At 36.7% G+C, this 17085-nt stretch overlaps 1 protein-coding gene across 7 annotated transcripts in view; it reads left to right on the top strand.

Moving 5' to 3' along the window:
* LOC133530601 (calcium-dependent secretion activator) overlaps window positions 1–17085 on the top strand; it is a 77923-nt gene that overhangs the window by 37101 nt on the left and 23737 nt on the right. For 2 of the 7 annotated variants that reach the window (XM_061868572.1, XM_061868569.1), the window contains exons 4-17: window positions 3643–3736; window positions 5126–5234; window positions 5640–5807; window positions 6075–6250; window positions 6680–6765; window positions 7962–7970; window positions 9956–10113; window positions 10476–10556; window positions 11740–11909; window positions 13938–14094; window positions 14469–14590; window positions 14953–15097; window positions 15375–15481; window positions 16454–16629. In XM_061868572.1, the coding sequence (XP_061724556.1) occupies window positions 3643–3736; window positions 5126–5234; window positions 5640–5807; window positions 6075–6250; window positions 6680–6765; window positions 7962–7970; window positions 9956–10113; window positions 10476–10556; window positions 11740–11909; window positions 13938–14094; window positions 14469–14590; window positions 14953–15097; window positions 15375–15481; window positions 16454–16629 (1758 nt within the window). The remainder of the gene's footprint in view (window positions 1–3642; window positions 3737–5125; window positions 5235–5639; window positions 5808–6074; window positions 6251–6679; window positions 6766–7961; window positions 7971–9955; window positions 10114–10475; window positions 10557–11739; window positions 11910–13937; window positions 14095–14468; window positions 14591–14952; window positions 15098–15374; window positions 15482–16453; window positions 16630–17085) is intronic. The other 5 variants (XM_061868575.1, XM_061868570.1, XM_061868571.1 and 2 more) reach the window with 4 other exon arrangements.

Below are 17085 nucleotides of genomic sequence, written 5' to 3'. Positions count from 1 at the left end.
ATTGAAAACTGAAACTGTGACATATCAATGACATTCAGAAGATCGATCGTCAGATCAGATATAGTACTTGAGTTTAGGAGCAAATGTATAAACTTACATAATCAATATGTAAACATGCCCTAAATAAAGTGTAGGTACACACGCTCGTAAGGGCCTAATCGGACAAAATATCATTGATTATCTACAAAATAGAGTTGCATCCAACGAATAGCGACTCGAATTGTCGACTGCCGGCGTATTTCGGATCGGCTTGACTCCTTGGCGCGGCGTAGAGATGTAGCCTAGCTCTGCATTTTCTATCGCATGTACAACGGGGAGTGCTCCGAGGAATTGTTGAAGTTAGTCCCTGCCTCTTCTTTTCACCATCGCTCTACGCTACAACATTTCCATTCTCACCACTTAGATGGTTGGCAGTCCTCAACTGTGCGTTTCTCCAGAAACTTTCTGCCTCGCACAGCTAAACTGTAGAATGAACTGTCGCCTGCGGTATTTCCGGACCGATACGACCTTCAAACCTTCAAGAAAAGAGTGTACTCCCATCTTAAAGGCCGGCAACGCACGTACAACTCTGGTGTTGCAGGTGTCAATGGGCAGCGGTAATCGCTTACCATCAGGTGATCCGTCTGCTCGTTTGCCTCCTGTCCTGTATCATAAAAAAAATTAGAACACCGGTTTCTTGGAGAAAGTTAATGTCAGGAATGCACCCTTGAAATACAGATTTAAAAATAAATTAATCGTTTAAAAACACTAGAAAAACTCGCTTATGATACGATATTCCATCATGGAATGCCAGTGCCTATCTTCCGGCTTCATCGTCAGACCTTGAAACCTAATCGTGGTCAAAGTTCATTACAAGACTTTTCTAACAAATCCAAAAACAGTTATGATACGATGTTCCATCATGAAGTTACAGTTCATATCTTTCGGCTCCATCATCATATCAGTTCGACAGTACCATATTATTGTATTGTCATCAGAACTACATACAGCTGCCAATTTTCATGACGCTACGATCCTTGGAAGATGGTTAAATTAGTTAGCTTAGATTCCATTACATAGTTACATACAGGTCGACCTAATAAAAGCGTGTTAAAAACACCGCGTACGACAGAAGTTACCTAAATTACGGAGACTATAATTAAGACTATAATTAAAAAGAGTAAAGACAAAACACGAGGCTTAAATTTTTTTTTAAATAAAAACCTCATTAATACTGATCCATTGCGGCTCAACGGTTCCCAAAGTTTCCTGAAACTTTTCAATCAAATCCTACATTTAACCAGCCCACAGTTTAATCGTTCAACTTCCCCAATTTGCTGGACTTGTAAGTTCACCTTAAGTACAGAAAGTCTTAAGCGATACGGTTTTACATTGAGACATGGTTTTGTGGTTTGTTGGGTCGTTTCTGATACTTTCCAAACTTTGAATTGTAGTCGCTTGCAAAGCGCACGAGTGTTCGTTTTAATAAGAACCAGGCTTGATTTTATAAAACTAGGTAAAAACTTGAGAGGTAACTTATACAAGTTATAAGTATACTTACAATAATAAAAAAATAACAAAAAAGAGAACCGACTTCTAAGAGGATAAAATTGTATATTATGCTATTTACACTCGCGGGCAAATAATACGGGTCAGTACGAAAAACTAGAATATCTCCTGAAATAATAAAGCTAGGAGTATGAATTAAATTGTATATTATAGATAAACTCATAGTTAATAAAACAACATCAAAAGTTAGAAATGAGATTCACTTGTTTATTCAAATTACATAGTAAACACGATATCAATTAATTATAGGTAAAAAATCAACAGTGGTACCTCACACACAAAACAAAAACTAATTAATATTTCGTATTGCCTCCTCGGGCTCTTCTTACAGCTTCTATACGATTAGGCATACTGTTTATTAAGTTATTATTAGCCCTTTCTTCCACTAACGCCTGTTTCAGGTCTCTAAGTGTAGCTGGGGCGGGGTTTCGATTTCTTAAACGCGTTCCGAGCTCGTCCCATGCGTGCTCAATCGGATTTAGGTCCGGGCTTCTCGAGGGCCAGTTCATAGTATTGATGCCAACCTCCTCAAAATAATCTTCTACAATCTGAGCTGTGTGCGACCTGGCATTGTCATGCATGATCATGGACTTTTCACCCATATTAATTAAATATGGGCCGACTTACTCATTAAGAATCTGTTCCACATATATGGCTCTAGTTAACGTTCCATTTTCTATCAAAACTAATTCCGTGCGATTCTCTGAAGAGATTTCAGCCCAAACCATAACAGACCCACCGCCGAAGGCAACTTTTTCTTCAAAACACGCTGGAATTAAACGTTCACCTGGCCGTCTGTAAATTCTTCGCCCCCCGTCATGTGCATAGAGCATAAATCTGGATTCGTCAGAAAAGAATAGGCAACCATTCTTCGTCACCCCATCGCCTGTGTTCGCGTACGTAAAGTTTTCTTGATGTTCGATGTCCTCTGTTAAGTTTTGGGCCATTTGCCGGTCTATGTGGGGTCAAATTAGCTTCACGAAGCCCCCGCCTTACAGTCCACTCGCTGATGTCATCTCTTCGGCTCTCCCGAAGTTGGTTGTTGACTTCAACTGCAGTGAGATGCCGATTTCGGAGCATGCTTTGTAACAATAAATCGATTTTCTCTAGCCGTAGTACATCTCGGCCTGCCGGTTCTGGTCTTCGAAGGTCCCTGCCAGTTTCTAGGAACCGTTGGAGGACTCTCTACACCGTAGATAGTGACACGCCTGTTATTCTTGCTGTATATCTTTGACTAAATAATTGCAATAAATGCTTTGTCTTGTCTTGTCTTGACTTCTGCCTTCTTCTGCCTTCTTGTGACAAAGTGATGATAAGTATACAATTCATCTTGTGTTAGCGACATGATAGTAATTCAGTAATGACTATCAAAGACAATAACTGCCTTTTATCATTTTGCTTTGACAGATTGAAAACAAAAGTGAGAAAACAAGCAAAAGTGAAATAAGCTCAATTTGAATTTAGTACCAAATTCGACTTTTTTTTAAATAAAACTTTTTCCAGATTTCTTGTAGAACATGGAAGATTCAATTCAATTCGATATTAAATTCTCTATAATACACAGTTAGTTTCCTGCACATACCGCTAATAATTTGATAAATATAAGGGTTTTTGTCACTGACCCGTATTATTTGCCCGCGAGTGTAACTTGGTAGAGATAAGATAAGTGGCGCAAACTGGTGTTCGACGGACGTAAAATCCATGATGAGGCGTTGCAGGTAAGCGAGCCAAGCGTCATCAGCGCATCTTTTGTTCGCCACGGACACACTACACCTGCCTGGCTTGTGGTCGTGTTTGCCGCTTCCGTATTGGCTTACACAGCCATTAAAAACGCTGCCTCCCTACCTGATACTGTTTAAATAGTCTGTAAAAGACTCAGAGGCAAATGATGATGATTAAACTTATGCGGTATAAAATCTTGGCTATAGTGACTACCGGTTATAACGACCATAACCCTTCGGTCCCTTTGATGTGGTTTAGACGGATTTGACTGTAACTCCAAACGGTTAGGAATTTGCAAATTTTAACTACCTGTGGATATATGTAAAGTATTCGCTCTTGTGTGTGTGTGTGTGTAACAGTGTATATGTTTAGGTGCGAGTCCCCTAACGACGGCCCCGCTCGCCGCCCCCCTCCACCCCGCCACCCGGCAGCGGGAGCAAGCTGCTCTAGCACCACCACCACACGCGTAAGTATCCGACTTTTACCGTAGCGGGCCACACACTAGCGTCCTTTGAGCGTCAGCGTCTAGTCAGCTCTATGGCTGTCTCGACCATTGCTGGTCAAAAGACGCTAATTTGGGGTAGCCCTAGAGGGGGGTGACTGGTAGAGAGACCCGACACTGGCGTCCTTTGAGCGTCAGTATCTAGAGTGCTGTGGAGAAGGGTGTCGCTGCGCAGTTGCGCTAACATACGTAGCGCTCGGGAGACGCTAGTGGGGTCTCTCTTATACTGAATACAGTGGTATTCGACTATACTCGCGCATCCGGCTTGAAGGACCATATATTGCATTGTGCCTTTAATATAATAATAATAAGGTTAAAATTTTTGAGATCTAAACTGCTCAATGATACTACCGGGACTATAGTGGGACTATAGGGAAAAGCTATAATGTGGTCTCCTGAATTAGATATTTTTTATTATAATAAAAAAATATATAATTCAGGAGACCACATTATAGCTTTCCTTTTTTTTGTTTGATATTATATTTAATAATAAGATTTCACAGAATTTTAACAATAAACTATAAATAATAATAATAAATACTACAAATAAACTTAAAGTAAAGGCCTTATAAATTATAAACGTCCTCCAAGTCGCTATCGATGGGCAGTGTGGCCAGAAGGCTGGCCGCATTGACACATTGGATGGCAATGCTTATCCTTTGAGCAAAATACTGGCCAGCCCTCTGGTCACCTGTGGCATCTATAAGGCGCGACGCTAGCTTTCCTTTAGGGCAATATTTCAATGACTTGAAATTTAATATTTTTGTGTCGGTAACACGGTCTTCAATATTAGATCAACTAATTTAACAGTCAACAGAGCACAACAATGCCTATTCAGCCTATTTTTGTTGCAGCCAGTTGAAGACTGTCAAGTTGATGAAATAGGGCCACTTTTTCTATAAGTCCTTTTTAAAATCTATCATTCACTTCCATTTCAATTCACGAAACATTATAGAAATACCTATTTGCTAATAGAATTTTTGATTAAGCTTTAACAATCCTTCTTATTTCTCTAATAAGCTAAAGTAGATGTAGTTTTCTTATAAAAGTAGCGCTTAGAGGTAGATCATACATGAAACCATACACGTCTGGGTACACTGAACTATCCTATTACTAAATAACAAACTGTACCTAGAGTGGCTCCCTGGGGTACACTATAGCCGAACTATGTTTAACGATATAAACTATGAGTATAACATGAAATATTATATTGGTATAGTTTTTTAAATGATTTTTGATTACTTTCTATCAGTATCTTCAGCGAAAATGACATAATTATTTCGGTATGTTCTGTTCAGTGTGATCAAACGCTTGGCACAATACATTGACGACCTAATACTATAGATCGTGTAGATCGTTCTTGCGCAGGACGTCGACTGGGAGTGCGAGCTCCGGGGAGGCGCCGGCACCATCGCCTAGTCCTTCTGGGGCCAGCCATTCTGACAAGGACCAAGACCCTCAGGTAAGACATCAAGCCCTGACATTCGTTCCAAATATTCCTGGTATAACGGGAATTCATCTGTATATTTTATAGCCTAAAAAGTATTGAAATGATTATTTATTAGGATAAGTCACATTGACTGTACACTCTTCTCATGAACCTGATAAAGCTATAGCAAATTTAAGCTCTGTTTATATATCCTAGATACTAAGATTACAGTTCCAGTGGCCTCTTTACTACCTAAATGCCCTGCCTTTGTAATAATTTTGTACTTAAATCCTTCGGTTATTTACCCGACTACGGCAAAGCAAAAGGAGGTATTGTATCTGGAATACTAAAACGAGGTTTGCAGAATTTTCAAACAAAGTGATGATGAAAGCTTCCTTAGAGAAACAAAATAACACTTTAAACACAATGTTATTTTAGGAGAAGATCGAAAAGCTAGAGGAGGACAAAAAGCGGCGTCTACAGCTGTACGTGTTTGTGTCACGGTGCATCGCGCACCCCTTCAACGCCAAACAGCCCACGGACATGACGCGGCGGCATACCAAGCTCACACCGCATCAGCTGGAAACCATTCAGGCGCGGTTTCAGGTTAGTCTTCTTGATCATCAGCAGAAAGACGTACACGCTGGCTATAGGTTCCTCGTCCTCCTTCCTTCCTTCCTTGGATCCGTGCATTTCAGAGATTCATGTAACAGTTTGATGGATGAAACTTAGTTCATTATTGCGTATTGACAAAGCGCTCGATGACTGGACGAGAAAAAAATTACAATAAGTATTTAATATTATGTAGGATAACATTTAAAGGCTAAATGTTATCTGATGTAGATCTAAATATCTATCTTCAAATTTCTACAGGCATTCCTGAAAGGCGAAACCCAAATTCTCGCCGACGAGGCCTTCCAGAACGCGGTCCAGTCGTACCACGACGTGTTCCTCAAGTCCGAGAGGGTCGAGCAGATGGTTAGATCCGGCGCCTGCAGCCATCACGACTTCCGCGAAGTCTTCCGGAATAATATCGAGAAAAGAGTCAGGTTTGACCAGTGATTCATGTCTACATTTCTGTCATCATTATACCCTTTTGACTGTTTTGACATGTATGAATGTGGTTTATTTAATATTTTAGCTACCAAAAAAATGGGCTAGTAACAAAGTGATAACTTTAAATGCAACTAAATTGGAAAACAATATTTATTTTCATTTACGTCATAGTTATGATGACGCAAATTTCGAAAAAAAAGGTATTATCTCATTTAGAGCGTAATTTTAAAGTGGGCATGTGAATGTTATATATATATATATATATATATATATATATATATAACGTTCACTTTTTCGATTGAATGTAACTTTTGTTTTTTGTCATCACTTTTACAATTTAATAATACCTAAACATGTTTCAGACACTGTAAACAGAGTAATATTTCTAAAATTTTTGTTTGAATATCGTGTTGGTTTCTCAGGTCTTTGCCAGAAATTGACGGATTAAGTAAAGAAACAGTCTTAACGTCGTGGCTAGCTAAATTCGACTGTATCATGAAAGGAACAGGTAAGTCATATTAATATTAACTTGATTTCAATCGTAAATGGGCTAACTAAGGGTCAATGTTATCAATGTTGATAAAATCTATCCTAAATACTTTTACGGCGCCATTTACATTATTAATTAGCTGTTTGCGTTTCTAAATATCATTGAACTAGAAAGTCGTACAATAACTACCGAAAATTACACATATTTTCTGGCCAGCTTTTTCAATGTTATTAATATTATTATACTTGAAATCTGTATCAACATTATCAATAAATACTGCTAGAGAGATATTAGCGTTCCTTAATATGATATTTAAGATAGATTTTTGGTAGTTTTTGGTGGTGTGGTGGTGGTCACATTGGCTCTTTTGTAGCCTTTCGTGTTTTGGGGAACGGATTGAAAAGCATGAGTGTTAAGCATCAGTTGTTGAAAGAGCTTATGTTTGCAAAGCCTTTGGTTGTTTGTAATAAAACAGTGTGTTCATCGGTAGAAGGTGTATGTCCTTAGACTCATCAGTCAGTACAATCAATAAACTTAAAAACAGTACTGACATTACATGAAATCCTTTACAAAGACATTTAACCATTACACAAGAAATGATCATTGACGTTACTGAACAGATTGACTCTTCTGATAAACTAACAGTCATGAACCTCCTGCCTTTTGCATCAATGTCGTCATCAAATCAGTGTATGATGCAACCAAATGATTATAATGGATTATCAAGTGAAATTGCGACATTTATTTAATGTTTATTACTTAATGAATATAATGTTTATCCTTTTTTAGTGTAACAATATTTACTATTTTATGTCCTAATTTCATTTCTACCTGCGAATATGTGTGATGATTTCAATAAAATGATACTTAAATTTCAAACTTTTAAAGAATACTTGTTTCATCTGAATAATATATAAGGAATTTTGAATATCATCATACGTATCAATTCCAATCATTGTGTTTGTACGGTAGATAAATAAATGTAAATCAAATCAGATCCAGTATTATAGCAAACTAAACACATCCTTAGATTAACATTTTCTTTACATCAAAAAAGGAATCTTTAGTGAATTTATTTTTAAAATATGTTCACGTGCACTAGTTTGCTAAGTACCGTCCTGAACATGTACCTGATACTGTGTGTCGCCTGCGTCTGTCTCACTTTCTGTGTTTCTCTCCCTTTCTCTCACGACATGTCTCTCTCACAATCCCAGGAATAACAGGTATCACTCGACTGTTCATTGTTTCCTTTCTAGCTTCAGTCACGTGTGATTGCTTGATTTATTGATATTTTCGTGTAGTTGATTTGTTTACAGTTTTTAAGTCCGTTTTAAAAGAAACAAGTATATATCTGACCACCTAACTTATTTAGTTGCTTTAACTATTCTAATAATTTCGTTCAGCTCACTGAGGATGACGTTAAACAGACCAGTTAATATATTTTTTTGACAATTTAAACATATTATAAACATTAAGATTCTAAAAAATATTGAAGCATCTAAATTAATATTGTATATTTGTAACGATATTACTTTTAGTTAAAACGGACTTCCAGTTTTCTTGTTTAATCTTATTGTAATCTTTGAAATATTTTCGCTTATGGCATGTTGGGAATAAGATACTTATATTTTGATCTAACAAGGATCTTACTAATGCCTCAAGCTTAAGTAAAAATCAAATTATGAATTTTCGCTTCAGCTTGGGTGGCAAGCTTGTCAATATTTTGATTAACAACACAACACTTGCAGTTAATAAAGAAGGCAATTGATTTAATAATTTCCGCAAACTTGTAAAAACTTGTAAAAAGTTTTAACTGACATTTAATGCCATCACTTTATCACAAACTTTCTTTAATCATATTTTGTTTCGACTTACTCGTCAGGTCATATGAAATACAATCTCAGTTAGGTATTATATTTATATACTTGACTCAGGGTCTGTCTCACAATGTCCAAGTAAAGTCCTGAATAAAGTCATCGTTGGCGTTTCACAATCTTCATATTTCTTATTAGCTTAACTGGTATAGGTATAAGATGCTAAGTTTGCAGGATGTTTTATCTAGCAGTGAATTTATTTGTAAATTAGTTATCCAATATTTTACTCATACCTTGTGAAACAGACCCTCAATATAAAAACCCTTTAACAATAGGTAACAATTGCCTTCCTTATCAAAGTTTCTTACCAAAGAGTTTTCCACGGAACACTTATTCCACAGCAACTCACTACAAACTTTGCGAAATATTTTGTAACATAATTTTCACCTTTACTTTATTAATAACTACTAACATTTGAATTGCTTATAGCATTTTATTATTTTTCTTAAATAATATCTTTGGAGAATAAATTTTATCTGTAGGTAACGGTTTTTTTTGTTCTTATAGGAAAATGGTAAGTTTATGGATAATTTAGATATATCTAAATGAGTACGGCGTCCACAGCAAATGTAACTCTTATAACATTTTACAAAATTAGAAATTGTAATTATAAGCAGGATAGGTACTATACATATTAAAAATGATCCCGCAAATATTTAAATACCAATCTTAATTCGATCGTCATAAAACTCTTCCAGAAAATCCAAAAAATGTTTAGTCATACAGATAAATAAGATCAAAATAATATTAAAGACTAGATTCCTTTTTAAAAGAATGGCCGAAGACTGCTCGGAACCGGGAGGAATGGAAAAAGTGCGGGGAGGCCTTTGCCCAGCAGTGGGACACAACAGGCTTTCAATATTAATACCAATATTAGTTAACAGAAACACATTTGTAATTAATGTAATGAAATAAGTTCCTATAGTGCAGGGTGAACAGAAAGAAACATTTCTGCAAAATCGTACATTCCCAAACCCGTATCCTGCACATCAAACAGTCCCTGTCTCTTTCTTCTTATGGCTTGTGCCTAGAAAAAGAACGCTTTAATCGTAACTATTTCTTATGTTTTCTCCTGTAATAGTCGGTAGTGCCTTGCCTACGAAGCAGGAGGTTCCGGATTCGAATCCTGGTACGGGCATTTATTTGTGTGTTTATCACAAATACTTGTTCCTGAGTTATGGATGTTTTCTATGTGTTTAACTATATATACATACATGTACACATATATCATCGTCAAGTACCCACAATCCAAACCTTTTGAGCTTACCGTGACTAGGTCGATCTGCGTAAAATAGTCCTATAATATTTATTTATTTTATTTAAAATAATCCCAGGTGTGCTGGGCGACGATGAGTCCAAGCGGCCGTCGCGGGCTCAACAGCAGAGTCTCAACGCGGAGTGCATCCTGAGCAAAGAGCAGCTCTACGACATGTTCCAGCAAATCCTCGGGGTCAAGAAGTTTGAGCACCAGCTTCTGTTCAACGCGCTGCTTGTAAGTATAAATGTCTTCAGTCATATCTTCTTTTGTTCTTGTATCTCGGCAAGGAGAAGATATATATGTTCCAGGAAATTCTTATTCGTATCGTCTTATTTGCTTGCCCAAAAAGGTTAAAAACCATATTAATTTAACTGAAGCGAGCACAAGCATTAAATGTTAAAGGAATAAAGTAACTGGGTAAAATGAACAGCAAAGAACTCAATGCAATAGATATGGGACCAAAAGGGCGTGAAAAAAAGAAATTGCTGCGCTGATCCCAAGTACATGGAATAAGAAAACGCGAAAATGAGAGTAACATGGGTAATGTTGAGTAACGACTCTTGACAAATTAATAATAATGATATTTTAATTTACAGCTGGATTCGGCAGATGAACAAGCAGCCGCTATCCGGAGAGAGCTGGATGGAAGAATGCAGAAAGTCAACGAAATGGAGAGAGTAAGTGATTAATTTTGATGACAAAATTTCTACACTGAAACATAAAGATGAAAGTCTAAATTATGAAGTTGTAGAACCGGTCAGAGAATCAAAATCTTGTGTCTTCATTCCTCATTCTGAGATGATTACACTGTGGCTTACTAATTGCTGAAAAGATATGGCTTAATATAATGTAGGTTAACCTATCCATAATTTTTTCTATAATTTAGTGTGCAATATTTTTTTAATAAATATTGATATCAAATATCAAACCATACTATGATTTTAAGTTTTTGGCAAAAAGAACATTTTTGGTACAAGCGATAAACGCTGTCTGTACTTTTCTTACCACAGGCAACTGAGGGAACTAATACTCTTCGAGATAATTCTAGAAACCCCAATCACAATTAAGTTGCGTTGTTTCATCACAGAGTTCCTATGGCCACCTCCTGTCTCCATCATCACATCAGCTCGATGGTGCCATAATATTGCATTGTCATCTTATATAGTTACGCAAATTTTCAGCTCAATCGGACATCGGGAAGTGGGTCTTTAGCTTCCAAGATTTGACACACACTAACTAACTAACCAACTAACTAACATGTTAATTATAAGATGTAATGTTTTGAAAAGATGTGTCCCGCCGAGTTTCTTGCCGGTTGGATACCCTCCTCCAATTGAGGGGGGATTTAAATCTTCTTGGGTCAGAGGTATAGGGTTAGAGCCGGTGTAGCTTTATTTGACGTTCATAAGCGCATTGTAATATGCCTATTTGAATAATAAACTATCTTTATCTTTAACTAACAAATATATAAAGCAAGTTAAATAAAAGCTTGTAATAATAAAAACTAATAACAAGCTCTCAAAGGGGCCTCTACGTGTTGGATCTATATCCCCACGCAAGCCTATCAAAAGACCGGGATAGATAGGCCCGTGAAATCCAAGGAAAATGAATAAAAAGTTATCTTTTTTTAATTTGCAACAAGCAGAAACGTCTGCGAACGATGCTATTAACCTTAAAATAAATTTAAAAGTGGAAAAATTACTGTCTTGAACTCACGGCCTCTGGATAGGCCGTGAGTAAGACAGTAATTTTTTCACATTTAAATTTAAGTTATCTTATGTTTAAAAATTTCTGAAAATCTTGGTTTGCACAGATTATGAAGCTTCTCCAAAAGTCTTTATTATTAACGTAAATTTCCAGAACCGCAAGCTAATGCCGAAGTTCGTCCTCAAAGAAATGGAGTCCCTCTACATCGAAGAGCTCAAGTCCTCGATCAACCTCCTCATGGCCAACTTGGAGTCCCTGCCCGTGTCCAAGGGCGGGGCGGATTCCAAATACGGCCTGCATAAAATCAAGCGGTATAATCACAGGTCGGTGTCAGGAATGTTTTGGAGGTTAGGATCTTTATGTCAATTTATTCAAATCTTGGAACCTTCGGCGATTATACAGCTAGCATCAGAAGTTTCTTAGCGCGCGAAGTGTTAAAAAATTATTCGTATTTTTATTTTGATCACCTCACCCGCTTAGCAATTTTTGGTGCTAACTGTATTAATAATTTGAAATTTTACTGATAACGTCAAAATTATATCTACCGCTTTTAAGTTTAATTTGTTGAAAGAACCTGCCTCACACACCCGATAAAAACAAAAGGTTTTCTGAATCTGAATATAAAAGCAGGATTTGCATTTGCATTTATCTCTATCTGTCTAAATTCAATTTCTAATAATCGTGGAAGGTGTTAATTAGCTTAAGATGTAATATACGTAAGACTAATTTTAGAGTTGAGAATAAGATTTGGATTGGTTACCAAAAGTAGTGAAAGTTTATCAACAAAAACAGCTTCAAAATGTACAACAACTTAAATAATATAGATGTGAACACAATTGTAACTCTTGGTACCCAAATTTTATTCAATATTAAATGTTGTGATCTATGTTCTTCATTACATTTGTCTGTGTTCATAAATAAGTTACGAAGTGAACAAGTCAAGACAACTCGTGATTTCATTTGTATGTTTATTTATTTGGCAAATGAAAAGACAAAAAAAATGTATGTTGGTTATAAGTTCTTCAACACTGTGTCCAACTTTCTTACGCACTGACTTGATCTGGATGCAACTGCATTGCATTACACTCATTGAAATATAGTTGAATAGTTTCTAGTTCATCCAGTGTAACATTATCTACCTACTTGTTCATTTTCTCTCTACTTTTCTTTTCCCTGGCACATAACGGGACACTAATAAAGGAAGTACAAGTAATGAGTACAGAATTGTTAAATTGAGCACGTGTCTTGTGTAGCAGGACCCTACACCCGCCCGGCCTCGAAACGATCCTCCTGTTGTCATTAGACCACTGTAGTCTTGTAGACGTAAAAGTAACATAGAATACCTAGCTAGAGCCTACATAGAAGCCAATGTGGTCGCGCTAAATGAAATGACAACTGAGGATGAAACAAAAGCTTCCACTACACTGCCAGAATATTTTAAAGCTTGATAGTCTTTTTAAACTGTAGATACAATTAAAATATTCATAGATTCGCTCACAAAACAATTAGAAGACAGTAGACATTTTATTAACTTTCAATTATAAAGCGCTTTTTACAATTAAACATAGCTTTACAAAGCGGAAACGCCACAAACGAAAAAATAATTCGTGGAACCATTTGCTTAATTTTAACCCGTTGCGATTGCTACATTTGAAACAAGCAAATCAAATACCACACATATAATTATCATTTTTCCGATACTGAATCACACAATAACGTCGTACTTAACTTTTATTACTTCGCTTTCTACAATATTATTTTTTACAGCTTTTATTTTACTTCTTTCACTAAACTTCACTTTTTCTTATTCTACAACATTATAATTTAACAGGTCATTTAATAATGAGCTAAGTTAGGCCGTATAAAGCAAACGCTTGTATTAGGACAACGACAAAAATGCTTCTTGCAGTAGGCTTTGCTTTTATTTTTGTTTGGTTTGGTATCGCTTCTAATATCTTCGCTATTATCACTGTTATTAATATGTGAAACCCCCTTTATAGCTTCTTGATAAGTATGTTTTCTTCAAATTGTTCAACTATTTCAAAGGTTTTGCATATTACTAACAAAACAATCACGTTACTTCAGTACTTCACCTAGCTTAGTATAGTTGGTTTTATGTCTAGAAATTAATGTTTCCTTCTGTTATGCTTAATCATTCTTGGTATCGGTGATGGTTCCATTGTATGCCACCATGCATTCGTCCTAATATGTGAATGTTTGTCCTATCTCTAAACTATTATCAATGGTGATTGGGTCAACTGTAACATCAATAATGTATATATCATTAATATGTTTTGTTGTTGTATCTTTGTTGTTAACTTTGATGATGCTGGTTGGTTTATGATGATTAGATCAAACGCCGGGCCTGACCCGAGTCCAAGGTTGAGTAAGCAGCTGTGTTTCAGATCGCAAGGGTCTCTGGCCAACAAGTTGACAGGCGAGGGCGACGGCGGAGATGTTGACACTCAGCTGACCAAAATGGATGTCGTTCTGACTTTCCAAATAGAGGTAAAGATTGGGTATTGACAATAAAGACTATGTGTGTGTTTATATTTGTGGTCAATGAAGGTTTAACTACTGATACAAAGTTGGTTTTTCCAATGAAATGTTAATATTTAAGAAATAATAGAGATTTGTTCAGATATTTGTGAACGAACGTTAATGACCATTCCCGCTTCGATATATCTCGAGTCTGATGGCGAGTGTCGACTGTAATAAATAATTTTCCATATGATGCGCAATACTATTTTCAAATTTTGTTATGAACGCTGAAATAAATATATAATTCTCTGACGAAAATACATTTGGAAGGAGTAATAATTAAAATAGTGATGTTACACAGACTACTGATGATCAGTGTGTTATATTTGAATGAATTCTAGGTAGTAGTGATGGAGGTAAAGGGTCTAAAGTCATTAGCGCCGAACCGGATAGTGTATTGTACTATGGAAGTTGAAGGGGGCGATAAGCTGCAGACCGACCAGGCCGAGGCGTCCAAACCGATGTAAGTAATAGAATAAAGGAATCCAATTTAGGCCTTAGCTGAATTAATGGCAATTGAGAGACTACTCATTAAGAGCAGATTTAGATTGTGATTTAATAAAAAGCCATCAAGACTGAAATAAGAGATACCTATGATCAGTGCTGTGGCTTATATTGAAAAACACTTTTATAACTTAAATAAATTTATATTGGAACTGTGATGAGGTACATTAGAATTCTTCTTTGAATTGTGTAAAACTTTTTATTCTTACTTGGTGATCTGAATTTAGACGATAATCCAATGACGTAAAATAAGGCGACTTTTGGTTGTAGATAAAAAGATATAAGATATTATACGTAGATAAATAATTTGATCTTATCCAGGTGGGACACTCAAGGTGACTTTAGTACCACACAGCCCCTCCCAGCTGTAAAAGTCAAGTTATACACGGAGAATCCGGGGGTACTAGCCCTCGAAGACAAGGAACTGGGGAAAGTGGTTCTTAGGCCTACGCCACTTTCTAGCAAGGTAAAATACTCAATAGAAAAATAAGCTCGAATAAATAAAGGAGTAAATAAAATACTAGATGATCTTTGAATCGGAAATAGTGTAACAGTCCAGTGAATTGGAACACCAAAGTGTTAGGTTGTATAAATTCGGATGAAGCTCACTATGCATGAAATCCACCGTAATCGCCAAATTCGTATGCAAATATAACGTTAATAGCGGCACTTTCACACTTTGTAACTTCAAAGTAGAAGTTATCTGAAACAAATTCCATACAAATGTTATATTTTCTATGCAGGCCCCAGAATGGCATCGCATGACGGTACCAAAGAACCTTCCTGATCAAGACCTGAGAATCAAAATAGCGTGTCGGATGGATAAGCCACTGAACATGAAACACTGCGGGTAAATCTCTCGTACTCATTCTTCTTTTTTAATTTTTTTCATGTTTTTTCATTGACTGTAATGTTTTCTCATTTACAAAATGTATCCATTCTATTGGATTATGGATATCTATTAACATCTTGAACATCAGTTAAGAGATCCCATAATTCTTAAATGTTGTTGTATATATAAGTTTTTATTTAATTTCACCTGTCCCGTTGTCTGTGTCGATCTGTAATCAAATTTTGCAAGTTAATATTTGACCTACTTCCCGGTTTCCGATGAAGCTGAAAATTTGCATATATATATAAGTCGAGTCGATAATGATACCATCGAGCTAATCTGATGATGGGGACCGAAGGTGGCCATGGGAACTCTGTGATAACACAACGCAACCTGTTTGTGTTTGGGTTTTTTTAGAATTGTCTCGATGAGTATTAGTTGTCTGTTTAAAGAAAATTATAGTAAGCGATAAAAGGTTGTACCAAAAATGAAAGTTTATCCAATAACTTATCATGTATTGTATTGCGTAATGCGTATGCAAGTTAGTTTAGCTTAAAAGTAGGTTAGTATAACAAAATAAACCTATATACTTAACAGTAGTTTTTTGCTTTGTGTTTCGGCCGAAAGTCTGTCTAACCATGCCAAATAAGTATCTGAAAAGCTGGTGTTTAGGTTGCACGCAGACCAATAATTTAATAATCACTATTTTACAATGCTTAGAAATAAAGAAAAAGTAGAAAAAGTCACTGTCTCGGGTGAGACTTGAACTAGTACTCGGGACTAAGGAATACCAATACTGTAATCTGTGGGGTGTAATACTCTTACAGAATATGTTGTTAGACACCCCCCTAAAGCAGATGTTAAATACCTATTGAATCAGTTGGTAGAACGGCGGGTTGGCTTCATTGCATATAAGCATTTTGGTATCGTTTCCAGATATTTCTGCTTAACATAATATTAATGAAATTTCTTTTTTATTCCGCCCTTCAGGTACCTCCACGTGATTGGCAAGAATGTCTGGAGGAAATGGAAGCGACGCTACATGGTGCTGGTTCAAGTGAGCCAATACACGTTCGCGCTGTGCTCCTACAAGGACAAGAAGTCAGAGCCGGCGGAGATGATGCAGCTGGACGGCTTCACAGTCGACTATATAGAGCTGGCTAGCGGTAAGATTTTAAATTTGAAATTTCTTCCAAGAAATTTTAAGTAGGTACCTATGATCCTCCTTACACCTGAATGATGACATATATCCCATGTATAACGGGGAGTGCTCCGAAGAATTGTTCGGATTAATCATTGCCGCTTCTTTCCGCCACCTCTCTACACAACAATGTTTCCATCTTCACCGCTTAGATGATTGGCACTTCTCAACTATGCGTATCTCGAGAAACTTCCTTGCATAGTTAAACATTGTAGAATCAACTGTCGCCTGCGGTATTTCCGGACCGAGACGACCTTCAAACTTCAAGAAAAGAGTGTACTCCCATCTTAAAGGCCAGCATCGCAGTTGTAGCCCCTCTGGGGCTGCTGGTATCCATGGGCGACGGTATTTGCTTACCATCGGGCGATTCGGCTGCTCGTTTACCTGTGTCATAAAAAATATTTTAGATTTGTTTTGTTTT

Source organism: Cydia pomonella, chromosome 23 (genome assembly GCF_033807575.1).
Source record: "Cydia pomonella isolate Wapato2018A chromosome 23, ilCydPomo1, whole genome shotgun sequence".
Taxonomy (NCBI): Eukaryota; Metazoa; Arthropoda; class Insecta; order Lepidoptera; family Tortricidae; genus Cydia; species Cydia pomonella.
This window is presented reverse-complemented; position numbering and strand designations above follow the sequence as displayed.